The sequence below is a fragment of the Crocodylus porosus genome, unplaced genomic scaffold (genome assembly GCF_001723895.1).
Source record: "Crocodylus porosus isolate Cpor-Errol unplaced genomic scaffold, CroPor_comp1, whole genome shotgun sequence".
Lineage (NCBI taxonomy): Eukaryota > Metazoa > Chordata > Crocodylia > Crocodylidae > Crocodylus > Crocodylus porosus.
Window position 1 is genome coordinate 58252519 of NW_017728931.1, and position 17736 is coordinate 58270254.

The 17736-nt window shown below is 37.1% G+C and overlaps 1 protein-coding gene across 1 annotated transcript in view; it reads right to left on the reverse strand.

Annotated features, from left to right (window-relative positions):
- Positions 1-3064: 3064 nt before the first annotated feature.
- UHRF1BP1L (UHRF1 binding protein 1 like) overlaps positions 3065-17736 on the reverse strand; it is an 80481-nt gene continuing 65809 nt past the window's right edge. Inside the window, 7 exon segments of the mRNA XM_019545123.1 lie at positions 3065-4092; positions 4939-5108; positions 6747-6855; positions 9577-9833; positions 12235-12385; positions 15430-15569; positions 17333-17560. Of these exon segments, the coding sequence (XP_019400668.1) occupies positions 3970-4092; positions 4939-5108; positions 6747-6855; positions 9577-9833; positions 12235-12385; positions 15430-15569; positions 17333-17560 (1178 nt within the window). The 3' untranslated portion in view covers positions 3065-3969.

Below are 17736 nucleotides of genomic sequence, written 5' to 3' on the forward strand. Positions count from 1 at the left end.
ACTGGTACAATGTCTTCCTATTGTAATGAAGATTTGCTTCACCACAGTTAATGGGCCCACTGCATGATGATGATGATGAATTAAGTTACGACAACATAATGACAAGAGAAAAATAGTTAGTAATGTTAGTCTGAAATCAGGCAGAAGGTATGCAAATTTATTCCATAGGTTAAATTAAAGATTGCTGTTCTTTGCCTCAAGAATCATTCACTTTCGTAGTATCTAATTGTGTATGACTGACTCGCTGTCAATTTATAAGATGCTGACAGATTGGCTGACTATACCCAGCCCTGGTTATTCAAAAACTATTTTGTCCCACATAACCATCTGAATCAATCTGTTCTTTGCAGCCAAGACCATTTCTTGGGCCAAAAAGGAGTTCTGGCTGCCCTTCCAATCTCATTAACACAGAGATTTAGTAACTTGATAATCTCTGTTCAGAGACTACAAACATTTTCAAATTGTTTATCTAATTATATAATTTTGCATTTTTGTTTTCAAAACGATAGCCTAAAGTTTTCTTGACTTACATAATATTTCATCTGTCATATGACTAAATATATACATATAAGCTTAGTGGCCCCTTATGTTTATATAATGTGATTGACAGCAATGGGGAAAAGGCAGGGGCTATGGTAAGAGGACAAACAAAACAGGGATCCAATTATATTGCTACCCAATTTGTTCTTCTTAATTAAACTTATTAGGCTCATTTTTAAGTGTCTTAGTTTTTACCTGTGAAATACCTTTTTGACTAACTGATACCAGACCTACATCTGTGGCGATTTACGCATTTCTGGAATGTAGAAAGCTTCTCCCATTTGAGGTGAGAATCCATACCAACTGTCAGGATACTGTAGCTGCTTTTAGCTTTGCATTTTGGCTCCCTATACAAGTGCTTGATGTGGGGGGTGGGCATTTTAATTAGAGTAGTTCCCAGAGAGCTGCTCTAACTTAAATGTTGCAGTGCCACACGTATTAAACCCCCATGCATTTAAAAATGTCTGCAGTACACTTTATCTAAACCTAGTGGAATGGAGTTTAGATAAGCACCCTGTGGCCAATTTAAAATACACAGGAGCTTAATACATGTGATACTGCAGCAACGCTGGAGCGTTTTAATTTGGCTGTTAGGTAGGGTGGGAAAGGGAGGAGGAGGAAACCCTAGCAGCTGCATGGTAGGGCAAGTTAGAGCTGCAAAAAGACTCTGGTAGGCTGGCTTTATGTTGAGGAGAATAAAGAAAGGCAGGAGTTACTGGGACAGCAGTGGATGTGTTCACGGAGCTCCGTTACGCATTTGCCGCTTTGCAAGGAATTCTTCAGGACTTTTCAGTTGTTGCTTACTAATAGCATGGCTCAGTGATTGATGTGAACACTATAAACATAGGAGGTATGGGGGTGATTCTGTGAGCTAACCTGGGATCTAAAGGTGAGTAAAGCTGTAATTATTAGCTTGTCTATATAACAGCTGGATTAGTATCAAATTAATCAGAAGCCTAATTGAAATCCACATAGAAACTAGCAAATACAGCTGCTGCAACTCTTCTACCCTGAGACCTTTAGAGTAAATTTTCAGTGAAAATTTAAGCTCTCTCCCCATTCTCTCTCAACGTAAGATAATAGATGTCCCTTCTTTGAACAAAAAACCATGATTCACTCAAGAGGCTCTGCTGATAATACAAATTTTAAAACTAGGACTTGAGTGTTTTATGAATGACAGCAGAGCCCTGAACACAAATTACAGCCTTGTATTTAATCTGAGGCCATCAACTACTATTTTCAGTTTAACATGTTAAGACTTCATTTTAATCTTTTGTCATTTCAAATATTAATAAATTAGCTTTCCTTTTTAAATGATGTCAAAAGAAAACATGGATTTAACATGACAGGATATTACCCTTCTCAGTAATGTTAAATCTGTGGACAAAATATATACCCAAATCTTTTGAACTGTTCCCAAATACTGTCTAGTATTGTGACACTGCTCTGAGTTGGAAGAGCATTCAGTGTTGTGCTGTGAAAGATTAGAAGAGCCAACATATACAATATTACCATCAGTAGATTTCTAAAACACAGCAAAAAATACCTTGCATCAACAAGAATCTGAGTTTGGTATTGCTGATTTCTTTCTTTGGTTTATAATGAAGAAATCTAAACGTATGACACACAAACTTAAGAACATGAAAGCAAGCATTCTACATTTCTTTACCCAAAATATTTTGGGCCAAATCCTTAGCTAGTGTAAACTGGATTAGCTCCACTGCCTTTAGTGGAACTAGGCAAATATACTCTAGCTAAGAAGATGGCCTGCTGAGTCTGACAATAAATGTATTTTAAATCAGACCTATTACAGTCATGTTTCACTGTTCTAAAAGCCTGTTTCCAGGTATTTAGCTTCTCTATTAGAGCCGGTCTGGGATTAGTTTTTTTATTCTGTAGTCTGGTAAAATTTCCACTGGCGTGATTGGGGATGTCAGAGTAAGGGTTTCAGGACAAGGGCTCTTGAACAGCACAGTCCACTGCTCTCATAAAAACTGGTATAAAAAATACAGATATTTTAACAAACAATTTCCATCAATGTAAATTCTAAATGGTATAGGTAAATCTTATTTAAAAAAAACAAGCACTGAGTTTAAAATCATTTCAATAATAGCCTAAATACTCAAAAAAACCAAATCACAGAATATTGAAGCCTGTGATTTTTTGGGAAATCTTAAAACAGAGTTTCTCTCACATATCTCATGATTAAAAAATAACAAATGTAGTGTCAATCAAAATGCTTTCAGTTGCCAGATTCAGAATCACAAAAGCAAAGTGTCATAATGTTTAGAAGCATAGTCTTAAATTCCGTGTATTACAATTTTGTGCTTTTTTATTTATACATTTGTACCAATTCTTTTAACTGAAAATTATACTTCAATTTGTACAAATCACCCATAGTTTAAACTGTATAGTTACATTTTCATTTAAATCTCATAAGTTTAGCAGGGTAATTAATGATTCTCTAAAGTTTTATTCCTCCAAACTTTAATATACAATTTATGAACCTTAGTGTTTTGTTTTCCCCCTTTTTATGTTACAATAATTGAACAATTAGAGTTAAATACATTGGGCCAGATCCTTGGGTGTGACTGATAAGCCATGCAGGTCAACAGCAACTCACCTTTGCATACACCTCCCCCTGCTCCTCCTCCCTCATCCCCAGCTCTGTTGCTTCCTTTATACAGGGCCAGTCCTCTGCACATTGTACAACAGTCTAAGGGATACTTTAAATTACACCGGCTACAAAAGCCACACTGTAGCAGAGTAAAGGTATATGCAGGGACGTCCAAATCTACATTCCTCTTCATAAGTTCCTGTTCTTTTACTTTGATACACCAGCAGTGAAAGGAACAATATATGAATCAATTTCCACTGCAAGATTACTCTTTAAAAAGTGTCTGGACCAGTTACATTGGCCTTCCACTTAGGGCTGGTTATAATACCATAGCTACATTGCACCAGAGGATCTAGCCACAAAATGATAGTGCAAATGTAATCTCTTTTAAAAGATACTTTTTGATGCATTTAAATCTTAACCAATAACAACACAGTATCAATGATGCATGGTATATTTTACTTAGTCAGTCACAAAGGCACCTTCCTTTGCTATTGGAACAAGTGCATTTTCAGAAGCGTTCTACAAACAACATTTCCTTTGATATTATTCAAATTAAAGTATCATGTCCTTATCGTTAGGTAAATTAGTAAAATACAATATAAACTGGTTTTCCTGCTTCACTGCAGTTTCAGGAGAGCTAGAGAGGAAAACAATCGTAACGTCTTCTTCTAAGTCTTTTGCAAGTTTTCAGAATAGTAATTATTCCAAACATGTTCTATGCTTGTGACAAGAAACAGTCCTCTACTAATTCACAAACAGTATTAAGTGCGGCCCTTCCTACAACAATCAAGTATTATTATCCATTACTGTTAATGTTCAAGAGTCATCCTCTTTATTCGATGAAGCAGGTTATCTTTTTCCATATGCAGTTCAGCTAAAGCCATTTTAGCTTTGGATAGTTCTTGTTTAAGATACTCGTTTTCTTCAATAAGCTGCAATGATTAAGTTGAAAAAAGAAACATATGAATCTAAAAAAAAACAGATATTGGTTTCTCTATATGTTGCCAACTTTCTCATCTCAGAGTAAGATTTACAAGTGTTGGTCATGGATGCTCAGGAGTACTGGAGACATTTCTGGAGCTTGTGACAGGTGGTGAGGGGGACACAGCTTGAAGATGAGGTTTCTCTTTAGGTTGGGCTCCCTGTTTTACTTCCCCCCTTCCTAATCTTAATCTAGTAGCTGGGCCATGGGCTCAGCTGAGCTCCAGTTTTAAAATCCAAGAAGGGATTCTTCCTATACAGGAGAACTGATAAATTGTTATGTGGGTCTTACCCTTCCATTCAGGATATGGGAGAAGTTTCTGGGGGTATTTAAGATTTCAGTGCATTTTGTACATTAAAAAGGGACTGACTGACCTACTTGGTCCTTAAGCCTGGACATGAGGTGAGGATACAACTGTAATCAAGTTTTCCTTACCTTATAACTCTCTTACATATTGTGTGGAAATGTGCTGCATAAGACCCTGGTATCTATCTGGTGTTCCTTGACAGGTTTCTGGCTGCAGAAGGCTTAGACTCTCTCACCCATCCTCATATTTAAGGTGTAGTGGGACCACTGGCACTAGCTAAAATTCACTGGAATAATCCCACCAGGCAGTTTACAGTACATTATCTCAGTTAGGCAATAAGTTTTAAAGAAAACAGCATTTGACCATATTCCCCATTATTTTTTGTGAAATCCTGCTAAGGTACATAGCAATCTAGTAATTAACAACTGCAATGTCTTATGATTATAAAACAATTAATAATTTTAAAAAATAATGTAATGTTGTTAATACCTCTTGTTTGTGGAGGTCAGTTGAAATCCTACTTGATTTGGAAAGTGTGGGAATTTCTGGAGATGCCTGTGTGGCTTGATCCTTTGTTTTGTGTTTGGAAACTCTACCAACTGGCTGCATCGTCTTGCTCGACTCCTTGTACACTGATGCATCGTTTATTGTTTGATTATCTATTTCATAAAGAAACAGAAGATCATTTGAAATGTTTAGCTTTTATTTATTCACATTAGTACTGAATAAAACTACTATAAAATAAAATTTTATCTTTAGATTTTAGTACACCAAAAGCTTCTCGTCAGTACAACATTAAAATGGAAAGTCATGATTTTAGCGGGAAAAAGTTGTCACTATCCTGCAGCTTAGAGAAACTAGTAGTAAATTATGAAACAAAGAAAAATCATCATCAGTGCAGAAAATATATGTAAAATGGCTATTTATTAAAAAAGCTTATCTGAATAATTACTTTAGGCCCTGATCATCACATGGCTGTACTTTGCACTGAAATCAATGAGAGTTTGGTTACTATTACCTAATATTTTTTTCTCAGAACTGGAGCCTGCAATTCCACGTGAAGACAATGTGTGAGAAATTTGTGAATGAAGTCCCTAAATCAATGCAATTTTAAATATTTTCAAGTTTAGCATTAAAGAAACTTTCTAACTTAAGTAATATTAATGAAACATTAATGCATTTAATGTGCATGTACTTAAGGTAAAATAAAGGGTGCAGTTTGTAGTAGTCAAAATAATCTTCATATGGGTATTAAAAGTTCTTTCTAAACAAGAATCTGCTTCAGAAGTTCATGACTAAACATAAAGATTCACATTTTTTCCATTGCAGAAAATATTACTTCAATCTTAGAATTTTACTGCATGTAAAGAGTTGAACTAATGGGGAAAAGCAAAAAACTGAACAATTTACTCAATGAAGAGAAGGATTATTGGAAGAAGTCAAAGAACTGTAGAATTACACATAAACAAATCTATTTGTGTTCTGAAGCAAAATAAGAAGACCAAAAAGCATAATTCTAATACACTGAACAATATGGAATGATAAAACTACATGGAGACTGTTTTCAGTATCTGTGGTAGTACTGGTGAAGCCCTATCTACATATGTATTTCTGTATGTATATGTCTGTGTACACCTATATTCTTGTAAAATTATTGTTCAAAATGCAAATCTCAATGCAAACTTTATATATAAAGCTGCCATGGCACATCCATAATACACAAAACAAGCAGATACTTGTACTAGAGAGAATTATTGTAGCTATAATCTAAATAAACCCCTTGCTTATGCAGTGTACATGGAGTCTGTAAGTTTTACTGCATTATAAATAATTAGTAATAAACACCTAGCTGTTATTTTATTTACCCTTAATAAATAAGAAATAGCTGAGATAACATATCACTGCTTCACATTTAGAGAATGTGAACACCTGTTCCTTTTAAGTCAAGTCTATAAGAATAGGGGAATTCAATATTTGTATTATAAAGAGAGATGAACCCTTACTCCTAGACTGATTTAACTTGTAGGATATGGCTACAGTCAAAACACTTCTATTGGAGATTATCCTTCATTATTAGGACAGTACTTAAGTTTCAGTTTTACAATGTGTGATGTACAGACTATGTGACTACCAATTCTGCTGGTACTATATCCTTTTATTATTAGCTACATCTCAAAAAGTTCTTACACCAAATCAAAAACATAATAATGCATACAAATTTTCACCCCCCCCCAAAGAAAAGATCACATGCCTTTTGCCTCTTAAGATAGGTTTTGAGAGAACATATCAGTACACACCTCTAATGCAAAAACAGCCATCATCATTCCTCTCTAGCAGAAGTAGGTCAATATGTAATGTTATAGGGACTGGTTCAGGAGCTGTGAGATTATCACGTGGGCTGTCATCCTATGGAATAAAAGTAATAAAAATAGGATGTGTTACATTGTTGCTCTATCCGTGCTAGAAAAATCAACATAGTTAATTAAAATCTTCAATTAAACTAGGTTTAATAAATTTGTGAAACATTTAAAGTGAAGAGTAGAATTTTCTGATTAGCTATCTATTCATCTTCAGCACCCTTAAATTAGCAAGACCTTCAGAAAAACAAAGTGCCAAATTCATCTGACCCACTGAAGTCAGTATATATAATTTGACTAAAATATGAAAGACTTTTGTAGCCCAGGAACTCTTCAAAAGAAATAGAGATCAAATAGTATATGACATTGTTGAACTGATTTTTCTCTTGAGCTGTTTAAAGATGGTGGCAGAGATACAGGTTTTTCTTTGGTTTAGAACTGATACAGTAATGATAATTATTATAGCAGTAACCAAAAAAGAGAGAGTCATTTCACATGCTGCTTTTGGTGTCCCAGGGTCTGACTGACTACTGCCTCTGTCAAGCATAGAAATATGTTTAATGTCATCATGGGCAGTTCTACAATCATGGGAAGGGGTGTGTGGGTACACCTCCTTTGGGAGCATGATGCATGTACAGACAGTGAAGAGACTTTCACTATGCATGAGCCAAAGAGTGTGTCCACATCCCACATGCCACAATCCTGGATGCCAGTCAGCTCACCAGCCCCTCAGTATAGCTCTTGCCAGAGTTCTGCATGTGCCATGACTGGAAACCAGGGGCTGAGTATTCTTGCAGTTTGCACTCCCCTCTTCCTGGCAGCCACATTCAGTCCCTGCTTTCACACAGCTCCAGAGACCAGGAGGCTAAGTGGTGCTGCTGCTCATCCCCTCATTTCTCTTGCTGCTGAATTTAGTGAGGGGAGGATGCAGGGAAGGAGGAGGAAAGGAAAAGCTAACAGCAGTGGTTCTCATCCCCTAGGCTTCAGAGATGTATAAAAGCAGAGGTTCTAGCCCAGGCCTTGTGCCAATCAGCTAGTGAGCTCAGAGCTCATAGCACATGCAACAGTCCTGAAAGCAACTGTGCTGACATGCCAGTGAGCTCTAAGTTAACTGCACATGCAATGTGCAGCCAAAGAGGGGATGTGACCGTGCTGTCACACCCCCCTGGATCTACCCCTAAATGTTATCAGAAGGATGATACATCAGCAATGTAAGACAAATGAAAACAAAATGTGGAGCACAGCTGCCGCAGCACCTTCAAAGAGCAAGGAGACTGAGTCAGGGAAAAAATTATCCAGGCAAGAAGAATAAAACTCACAACTCCTGCATGAAACACACTAGACCAATCCCAGTGCAAAGAAAATTACTGCTCTGAATGGGTAGTGTAACATGAAGGAGAAGATTTGCCTTCCATTACCCGGCAGCCCTGGAAAAATGAATCGCCTCTGTGGTAAATGAGCACTAGATTCAGACTGAATGCAATGTATTCTGAACAATACAACTGGCTTCATGGTAACTTGTAAGTGATGCATACAGAGTGAACTCACTGCTTCCACTACCAACACTCTCTTATTTTCAGCTCAATAATATACATTCATCACCAACAAATAAAACATTTTGCCAAAAATGCTTTGCCTGAACCTGCCTTCCTGCCAGGAAAGGAGAAAGGTAGAGTTTTCAAAGCTGAGTTTCAAAGGTAGAGTTTTCAAAGCTGGATAAACATATGCTAAAGCTTTCATTTCTGTATTTGGCTGCTTAGTTTGCTTTTCATCTGAAACCTTTATAAAATGTCCTCTGTCCTATTCTGATAGTGGAAAGAGTGCTTAAAAAGTTGCCTAGATAATGACAGTGTCATGAAGGCTGCAGAGCTTGCATGCTAGAAGAACAAGGGACTGCACAGCTCTCTGCCTTGGGCAAAGACAATTCTCTGGTGCAATTTAGAGTAGCTGTTTATATTTATTCATAACCTCATCATAACTGAGACTTTAGCCTCAAATGCAAAGGCTGAGAATTCTGTTTCAGGATCCATGCTAGGGAACTGAAATCTGAGCCTTCTTGTTTTTGGATTTGGCAGTAGTGGTTTTATTAGCTTTACTCACCTTGTCCTTGCCATATTACTGCTTGCATATGAGAGAAATCATTGCCTCTTTAACTAAGGGGAACAAAAAAAAGCCTAGGAGACTGCACAGCAGTGTCCTCTTAATGCTGCTATTTTAAGACACACTAGGGAGAAGCTTGTATTGTACAATAACTGTTTCCAGGTAGGGCAGAAAATGAAATTGTGGCTCTAGGTAGTAATAGGCAAGCTGAGTCCTCATAACTTCCTTCCTTTCAGAGTATTAAGCTCTCATGACCAAAACTCCAAAAAAGGCTCATGGGTTCATCATATGAGTCTCTGCGAATACTGTTTGTAGTTAGAAAGCATGTGTTACTGGTGAACAATAAGAGACTTATTCTACCTTTGGGAGCCTACAGGACCTTTTCTCTAGTACCTTCCTAGTTCTGCCAGTCTCACAATGGGGAAAGGGTAAATAAAAAAGACAAAATATAAAAAACATGAATTCCTACAAACAATCATGGTCATGCACTTTACCTCTATGTATACACTGAGCAAACCCAATTTATGATTTTTAAACTGTTTTAGTGTAATCTAAAGGCTTTAAAAAACAATATATAGTTTCTTTTAAGTAAACTATATACAGGTAGCAAAGAAACAAAAGCATAGTCTAAACAGTCGAAAGAAGAAAAATAACTACTTAGCTAACATACTTTTAAATTAATTGTTGTATTAGAAACTCTTATTTTCATAGGCATTACGGCTGCAACAGTTTCATCTTCTAGAAAATGCTGAATGTTTGTGAGGGAAGATATTAGGAAGTCAGCACTAAAATTCTCTACGTGACATTGCAGAAAACCATTTTTTACAGCCAGCAGAGAATGTACTCCAGCACTAGGACCAGTTTCCCATCTCAAACTGATTTCAGGTGATGATTTAATTGGTCCAGCCACAGATTTATGATCAGAACCTATTGTAAAACAAAACAAAATTAGTATTAAAATGTTAAAAACACATATAAAGGCACCCTAATAAGCAACTACAATGTGAGTTTTCCTACAGCTATTGTATCAGATGTATAAATAACAAACAAATTAGTCAGTAATAGGTTTCTTTTTTAGACAATGTTATACCTTGAGGGCAAAAAGAGAATTCTACTAGTGTGTATACATAATTCTAGAAGAGAAATTTCTTAACACCTTTTCATTATGGTTTTCATTTATTAATCTATCATGTAAGGTAGTAGAAGGAACAATTCAGTCTTTACAAATAGCTTGCATGAGACACCCTACAAGTGTATGGAAGAATCTTAAATTCTCATGCACATAAAAAATTGAACTGTTTTCAGTACAATACTAGTATAACACAAGAAATAAAAAACCTCAATCTTTTGCATACCTTTTCATAGATGTACCTGACTAATTCAAGAAATATTGCCCTGTTTAGAACAGCATTCAAACACATGATTAACTTTTAGGTGCTTAAGTGACCTCTTGAATAGGGATTATTTCATGAATTGGGGCCTTATGGTAGTAATCAAAGAGAAAACTGGTATTTCAAAATCTGAACCAATTTAGCAGATGGAGTAAACAACTGGACACTGCTTCCATTACTTCAGTGGGAATAGGACCGGAGAATATAATAGCATAAAGCAGTAGCTTCTGGTTACCTTCTGGTATCTCTAGCCAATGGGAGGTAATTACAACATTGAACTGATAATTTCTCTAAGATTAATGTTGCAGAAAATTTCAATAAGTATCCATTTATTATGCAAAATAATAAAAGTTATTACTATTAGCCAAACCATCTCAATGCAGCAAAAAAACTAGTATCAAATAGGTTAAAATTAATTTGCTATATAGCAGTTAACTGTTAAATTGATCCAAATCATTTACAAGACTTACACTTGTAAATTTCTTAAATTCTAATATAATGTTCACAGTGGATATACAGATTAAATACTTATCAGGCCAAACTCACAGATAGTATAAATCAAAGCAACTTAAGTTAGATCAACTGAATAAGGCCAATTTATACTAGCACCTATCTTGTGTATTACTTTAAATTCATCGAAGAGACTACTTTTTTGTTTTTAATATTTATTTTGATGCTTTTTAATTGAACCCCTCTGGTTTTCTCTATATAATCCAACAATATGTCAGGGAACGAGAAACAGATATGTGGGTTTGAGTCATTCAAGTACAAGTAGCCAGGAACCAGATTTTAGTTTATAAAAAACTTGGGGGGGGGCGGGGTTATTCCCTTTTCTTCTCTGATGCTATTCTTCTTTCCAAATATATTTTAATTTTCTTTTGATGAAAGGGTAACTTCCTATCTATAATCCACCTAATTCTGCACAACAATCTCTTCTTTGCCATCAAATATGAAAAATCTGTTCACCGCAACATATTCTGCAATACCTCTAAATATGGGAAGCTAAATTCCAGAGAGCTAGTAATCCTTGTGGAATTATGCATCTGATTTGCAGGCAGAGACAATGCATTTTAATTGAAATCCCAAGATACTATGGATGATCACATGGCATATTCATGAAGCACATACCAATAGAGATTAATTTATTCTGATATATGGAACAAAATTCATATTTAGGCCCATTTTAGAAAATGCTTCCACAGCAGGTGCATGTAGAAACTTTTTTTTTTTTTTTTTTACACACACACACAAAGGTATCATTAATGTGCTCTTATTGCCAGTGCAATGCTGTAATAAATCATCCAGAGCCACAGCACTTATATTTCAGAACCTGATATCAAGATCATAAAGCTTCTAATTGAAACTTGTCTCTCCCTATACAAGGCTGGATATCAACTCTCCTTAAGAAAGAAATTTCAGTTTTTCATAAAGTATATATGATCAATTATACTTCCACAAATTAGTATTTAAAATAAAGAAAGGAATAATTTGTTTTTCCTGAAGAAATATTCAAATTAAGGAACATTTGAGTGAAAATAATGAAGTATGAAGTTACAGCATTATAAGACAATCAATCTATGGCAGGAAAGCAAGTGAATCTTTGTATCCTATGCAATTGATTTAGTTTTTCAACCCATTATCCCAATCAGTCTATTTCTATTTCTTTCCCGCTCACTGTATACCAACTGGGAAAATGGCAAGTCAAGATGGTTATGCTAAACTGATGGATAAAATGCTATTTATATATCTTTTATAGCACAGTATTATTCGTCTATTTTATTTGAGACAAATACAGATGTTTTTACATGATTTATGTAAGTATCAGAGGGAGGACTACCATAAAGCTCCCAATAGCTCATTAATAGTAAAAAAAAAAAAAAAAATCAATGTGTTCAGAAGTCATGAGAATAGTACTAAAATTTTTTGTTAATTCTTACCTATGGTTCTGTTGCAAAGATAATGTCGCACACTGATATTGCCCAACTGGTTTGGCATCACCTGGTTCACCTGAAGGCAGACTTGTGTGTCTTCACCTCTGATGTCAATTTCACCATTAATGTCAAACATTTTAAAAACTACAACGGACATCTATCAACAGGTACACAAAAATAAAACACCAGATAAGTTTACAAATCAAGCGTTTAATAGTTATTTTTTCAAATATAATCATAATATTTAAGCTCACCTTAAAAAAGTTATAAAAGGAAATTGCTATCAATCCAATGTTACAATCAAGCATAATTTTGCAGTTGAAGTTTTTTTTTATTATTATTATTAAATTTCCCCTCAGGAAAGAGATCCTCAGACACACAAGAGTATTATTCTTCCCTTTTTTCTCACAATCAGCTCTACACCAAACTAATCAATGTTTGCTCACTGACGCTAGGCACAGAAATTCACATAAACCAATATGAGTGAAGAGAAACCAGATCAAACCGGTAAAGGAACAATGCACATAAATGACTTTCAAATGGCCAAAACTAATTTAAGATAAGCTTGGATGGATATAGTATCAGACTTAACTGATTTAGGTTACAGAGGTCTATGGAACTTCTCAGATCCCTGCAAAACTCAGATTAAGTCACAGCCGTTTGGCATCATCCCAAGTGCCTTTGCGGGGAGGTGAGTTGGAACACAGCTTGCTGCTCTTGGGTAGCCTAGCAGGCCCCTCACCTGAGCTCCCAAAGAACCAAAACTAGGCTTGGGTCCAGCCAGTGAGCAAGTGGCTTGAGCACAGAGGCAGAGGAAACATAGGCAGGGCTTCCCTAGGGACTAGACCCATTTGCTTCTCCCTGCCCACCTCCTCACCAGTGAGCAAGCAGTCTGAGCATGGAGGCAGGGCTTTTTTCCTTGGGGACCAGACCCCAGGGCTGGAGGTGGGCAGGGGGAAAATGGACCCCCACCCTTTGCCTGGCCCTGCTCCTCCACTGAGATCTGCCCTGGCAGAAGGTTCCTCCCACCCTCCAGCAAGCCCCTAGCCCAGCCCAGCCCGGGTCTCACTGGAGCCACTCTACCTGCCAGGTGCTAGGGTAGGCAGAGGGCACGGGGGAGAGGCAGACCCTTGTCCTGGACCCAGACACCCTGCATTGAGTCTTGGGAGGAGTGGGGGAGGTTTCATAGCAGGGTTCCCACCCACCCCCAGCTCTTGGCTCGGCCTGGCTGGGGGCTTGCCAGAGCCCCATCAGCCCCGCCTGTCAGGCACTGGGGGTGGATGGGCAGAGCCCTGGCCCTGCTTGGGGCTAGTTGGGGACAGGGGACTGTTCTTCCCCCTGTGGGTGACAGCAGGGGGGTTGGGGGTGTGTGCCAGCCAGTCAATTAGGGATGGATAGGCTGGTTAGCAGGCTGGGAGGTGTGCTTTAGTGCCTCAGGCCCAAATGAAAAGTAAATGTTTGTTATGTTCAGTATTGGTTCAGTCTGCGCAGCTTAGAAAAACCTACGTAGATTGAATTGATTCTGCCTCAGGCTTTTTGACTGTCTGCACGTAGCCTGAAAGACAAAAGTGACTCACCCTTCTGCTAATCAATACCAAACCAGGACTGGCCAAAAGAGTCACTAGAATACATCCTTTTATACTCCTTCTACTAAATTCTTTAAAGCACATGCCTAATTTTAAACCAATGATGTTGATCAGGTGCTAAATCAAGACTAAAGTAAAGAATCTAACTAGACACACTGATTGGTAATTTACTGTGTCTTCACTAGTCAGCACTTGCCCTATATTTTAATACTAGCCCACAAACGTCCAAAAATCATTTTTTGCCACTCTTAAAAATCCACGTTAATTATTACTGCTACTATTATTACTAAGGGGCAAATTTCCTAGGAGGCGTCAAAGTCAGCTTCCATAAACGAGAAACGATATGCCAAAATTGAATTTACACATCTCAAAGTGTGTAATCAAAGAGCCTCTATTACGTGCAAGCACAAGTTGCAATTATTAAAAATTTATCCAAATGGAGCTAATCTTCTAAAGGTGATTTCTAATACTTCACCAACTGTATTTCTGTGACAAATATCCCTAATAGTAAGATTAAAAGGGCAATTAGCACATAACGTATTGACATCTGTTACCTAATTTTTAAATGTCCTTCCATACACTCAGATTACAGATTTCCACTCTGAACTATTCAGAGAGTTTACTGAGCAAGAAATTCATATTGACCAAGGAACAAGAATGTCATAAATGGAGTAGCTGAAAGAAGAGATGTAATGACTATAGAAACCTCCTAAGGCAATTTATATGCACTGAGAAGGAAGGTGGTCAAAAGAGCATCTTTTTATTTTAATTACACTGTATGATGTTACAAAGGTTGTTTAAAATATCACATTCATCATTTTGGATCTATATCTATAAACGTGTGCCAATACATATATCTATGCTAACTGATTAACAATCTATAGCTATCAACATTAAAATATAAAGATATTAACAAACAGTTACCCATTTTTTAAAACAAAAATTATGCCATCCATCACTAGAAATGATGAAAGCCACTGACATTCCCATTCATAAGGGATATGATGCATACTGTATTTTTCGGACCATAAGACGCACCTGACCATAAGACGCACCCAGTTTTTATGGCAGGAGAGACTATGTGTGCCGGTGGCCGGCCATTTTTATTGCCGGCTCCCAGACACCAGCATGGGTGCCGGCTTCCGGTGTAAACAAGCGGCGGATGTCCCGCTCGGGCTCCACCGCCTCCGCGGGCAAGCTCCGCCCCGTCTCCCCGGGACACGGCATAAACAAGCGGCGGGTGTCCCGCTCGGGCTCCGCCGCCTCCGCGGGCAAGCTCCGCCCCGTCTCCCCGGGACACACACCTTCGGACCATAAGACGCACCCTCGTTTTCCCCCCACTTTTGGGGGGAAAAAAGTGCGTCTTATGGTCCGAAAAATACGGTACTTTAGGCAGTAGTAAATCTTCAGGAGAACTTTAAAAAAAAAGATAACTTAAAATCAGGTGTATACTGAAGTCTACTGTTACTTGTTACTGGGGCATTCTTATAATACACCTATGCATCTAACAAATTCATAAAAATGATCTGAAAGTCATGTTTAGAAGACATTTTAAAATGCCTTTTTAATGTTTAGTTTATTAAAATTGCTCCTTAATGAATTCCAACAGCCTTACCATTTCTTCACTGGTCTCTTGAGCACTTTCTGAAGCTGCACTGATGGCATCTGGAGATGATCCACCACAATTCTCAATCCCTGGTCCTTCTTCATGGACATTTTCTGGGGGGCTTTGGTAATTCATAACTGCAATAGCTTCTGTGAGCATAACATCAGAAAAAATAAGAGTCAATATACTATAATCTGTGTTGTCCACAAATTAACAAAGCTAGTTCTATATATACTCTTAATACATTTTTTAAAATAGCTTTAGAATTTGATCTGGATTATAACATGAAGCTTTATGACTAATAAGAAAAACCAGCATGACATGGCAGTAGTCCTTTTAGCTCTGGTCAGAGAATAGGAAAAATATCTGAAATTCCCCGAATCCTAACTTATCTATCCAGCTACTTTAAAAAACAATATATTTTCTTTGGGTGAAATTCATTCCATCTACAGAGAGCCTAGATATTCAGACACACTGTGTAGGTAGAGTGTGGAACATTTGGGGCAACTGAATCTATTTTTTCAATACAGCCATGCTGAGGACTGGTTTCTATTCCAACTGTTAAGGCACCTGTAGCAACTCCATGCCTGTTACAGAGAGTAATGAATGAAAACCATTTAAGTATGAATACTTATGTGGCTTCCATGCTAGTACATGTAGGCTGGCATAAAAACCTTTCCTGCAGGGCTCCAGGGATACATCAGTCCTCTTACCTGCTACTTAATTTCTAGACATCCAATGCAGCCTTGTATCTACTGTCTAAGAGATTCAAAAAGGGCCTTGTTTTAGTTTTTTGCATCAAAAGTATATTTTAACTTGCAAAAAGTTGGTTAAAGTACTCCAGAAGTCACTGATCTCATTGTACTCCAAAAGTCATTGACAAATCTTTTGCCCGATGCCTTTAAAAAAAAGTGGCTGCAGCTCTGAGCTCTGCTCTTTATAGAACTATGCAGTCAAGCTATCTTGTATTTGTCACAGAAGTTTCTATTTCCTTAACAACTAGGGAACATACACCCTTTACAACCTGCAACGAAGCATCATTTTTGAACACAACAAAGATAAAAAAAGTGTGGGGAGGGAGGAAGCAATGAAAAAAATACAAAGGCTTTTTCTGGAAATGCAGCATAGTCTCAGAACTCTTATATGAGAGGTCTGCAAGGTCAGCACCATTGTTTTTGTCTTGACAATGACATGAGCAACAACAAATAAATCATGTAAAGTAATATAGGATTTGAGAATATTTCTCTATCCATGTAACAGGATACAGAGGAAACCAACCTTTTAAAGTCTTGCCATTAAAGTCTGAAAAACTAACAGATAATTTAACTCCACAGATTATATAATCCCTGCCTCTCATAATTTCTGAACCATCATGACTACAACATCACTTTCACACTACAGATTACATAAACTGATAGCTATCTAACATAAAGCCAAATTCTTCCTAGATATTTATCAATGTTTCCCACTGAAGTTACTGGCATCTGATCGCAGAAATCAGTCAATAAGAAGTATAAAAGAAGAATGCTGTGTGAAGAGACTAGCACTCCTTGTGAAGAAACTGCTCCTATACATGAAACTGGAAATTTTCATTCACCATTTCAGACTGAACAACACTGTAAGTTAGGGTACCAGTTTGCAACCATCTACTGTTGGCTCAGAAGTTCACAAACAGGGTGTAATTCCACTGAATTTAGTCATAAAAACAGCACAACAGTGTTTCTCTCCACCAAAACAGCCACAAAGTGGGACAACTGACAGTTCCTTTGCAATAGTACCTTGCCTAAGCAAAAAAATATTTAGATATCAGCAGCTAGTGAAGTCAAGAGAACTGCTCAAATGCAATGAACAGAATTTAGCCTACAGGATACTTTCATGTATTGTATGCAAACATTTTGTTAAATCTGTTTACCTTTCTCGAGAAAACTTTGGCTATCACTTCCATCGCTCTCTAGCAAATGTTCTTCTAACATCATGCTATCAATAGAAATGGTATCCAGAGAGACTTGTGATGGACTTCTCTTCATGTTCTTATAAGAAACAGAGAATGCAGGAAGGTTGGACGGGCAGCGTTCCTTAGGCTTTCCACTTTTTAATATAAAGATATTAGGAAAATATTACTTAAAATGAAGGGAACTCTATAGAAGAAAAATCAAAATCCTCTAACCCAGGAATTAAAAAATTAAAAAAATAATTATATTTAATACAAAAGGATGCTATAATTCTTAGGGGGGAGGAGAAGACAGAAATAAAAGTGGAACATTAATTTATATTTGTCTATAAACCGTGTGTCAGTTTTTCTGTATTCAAGAATAC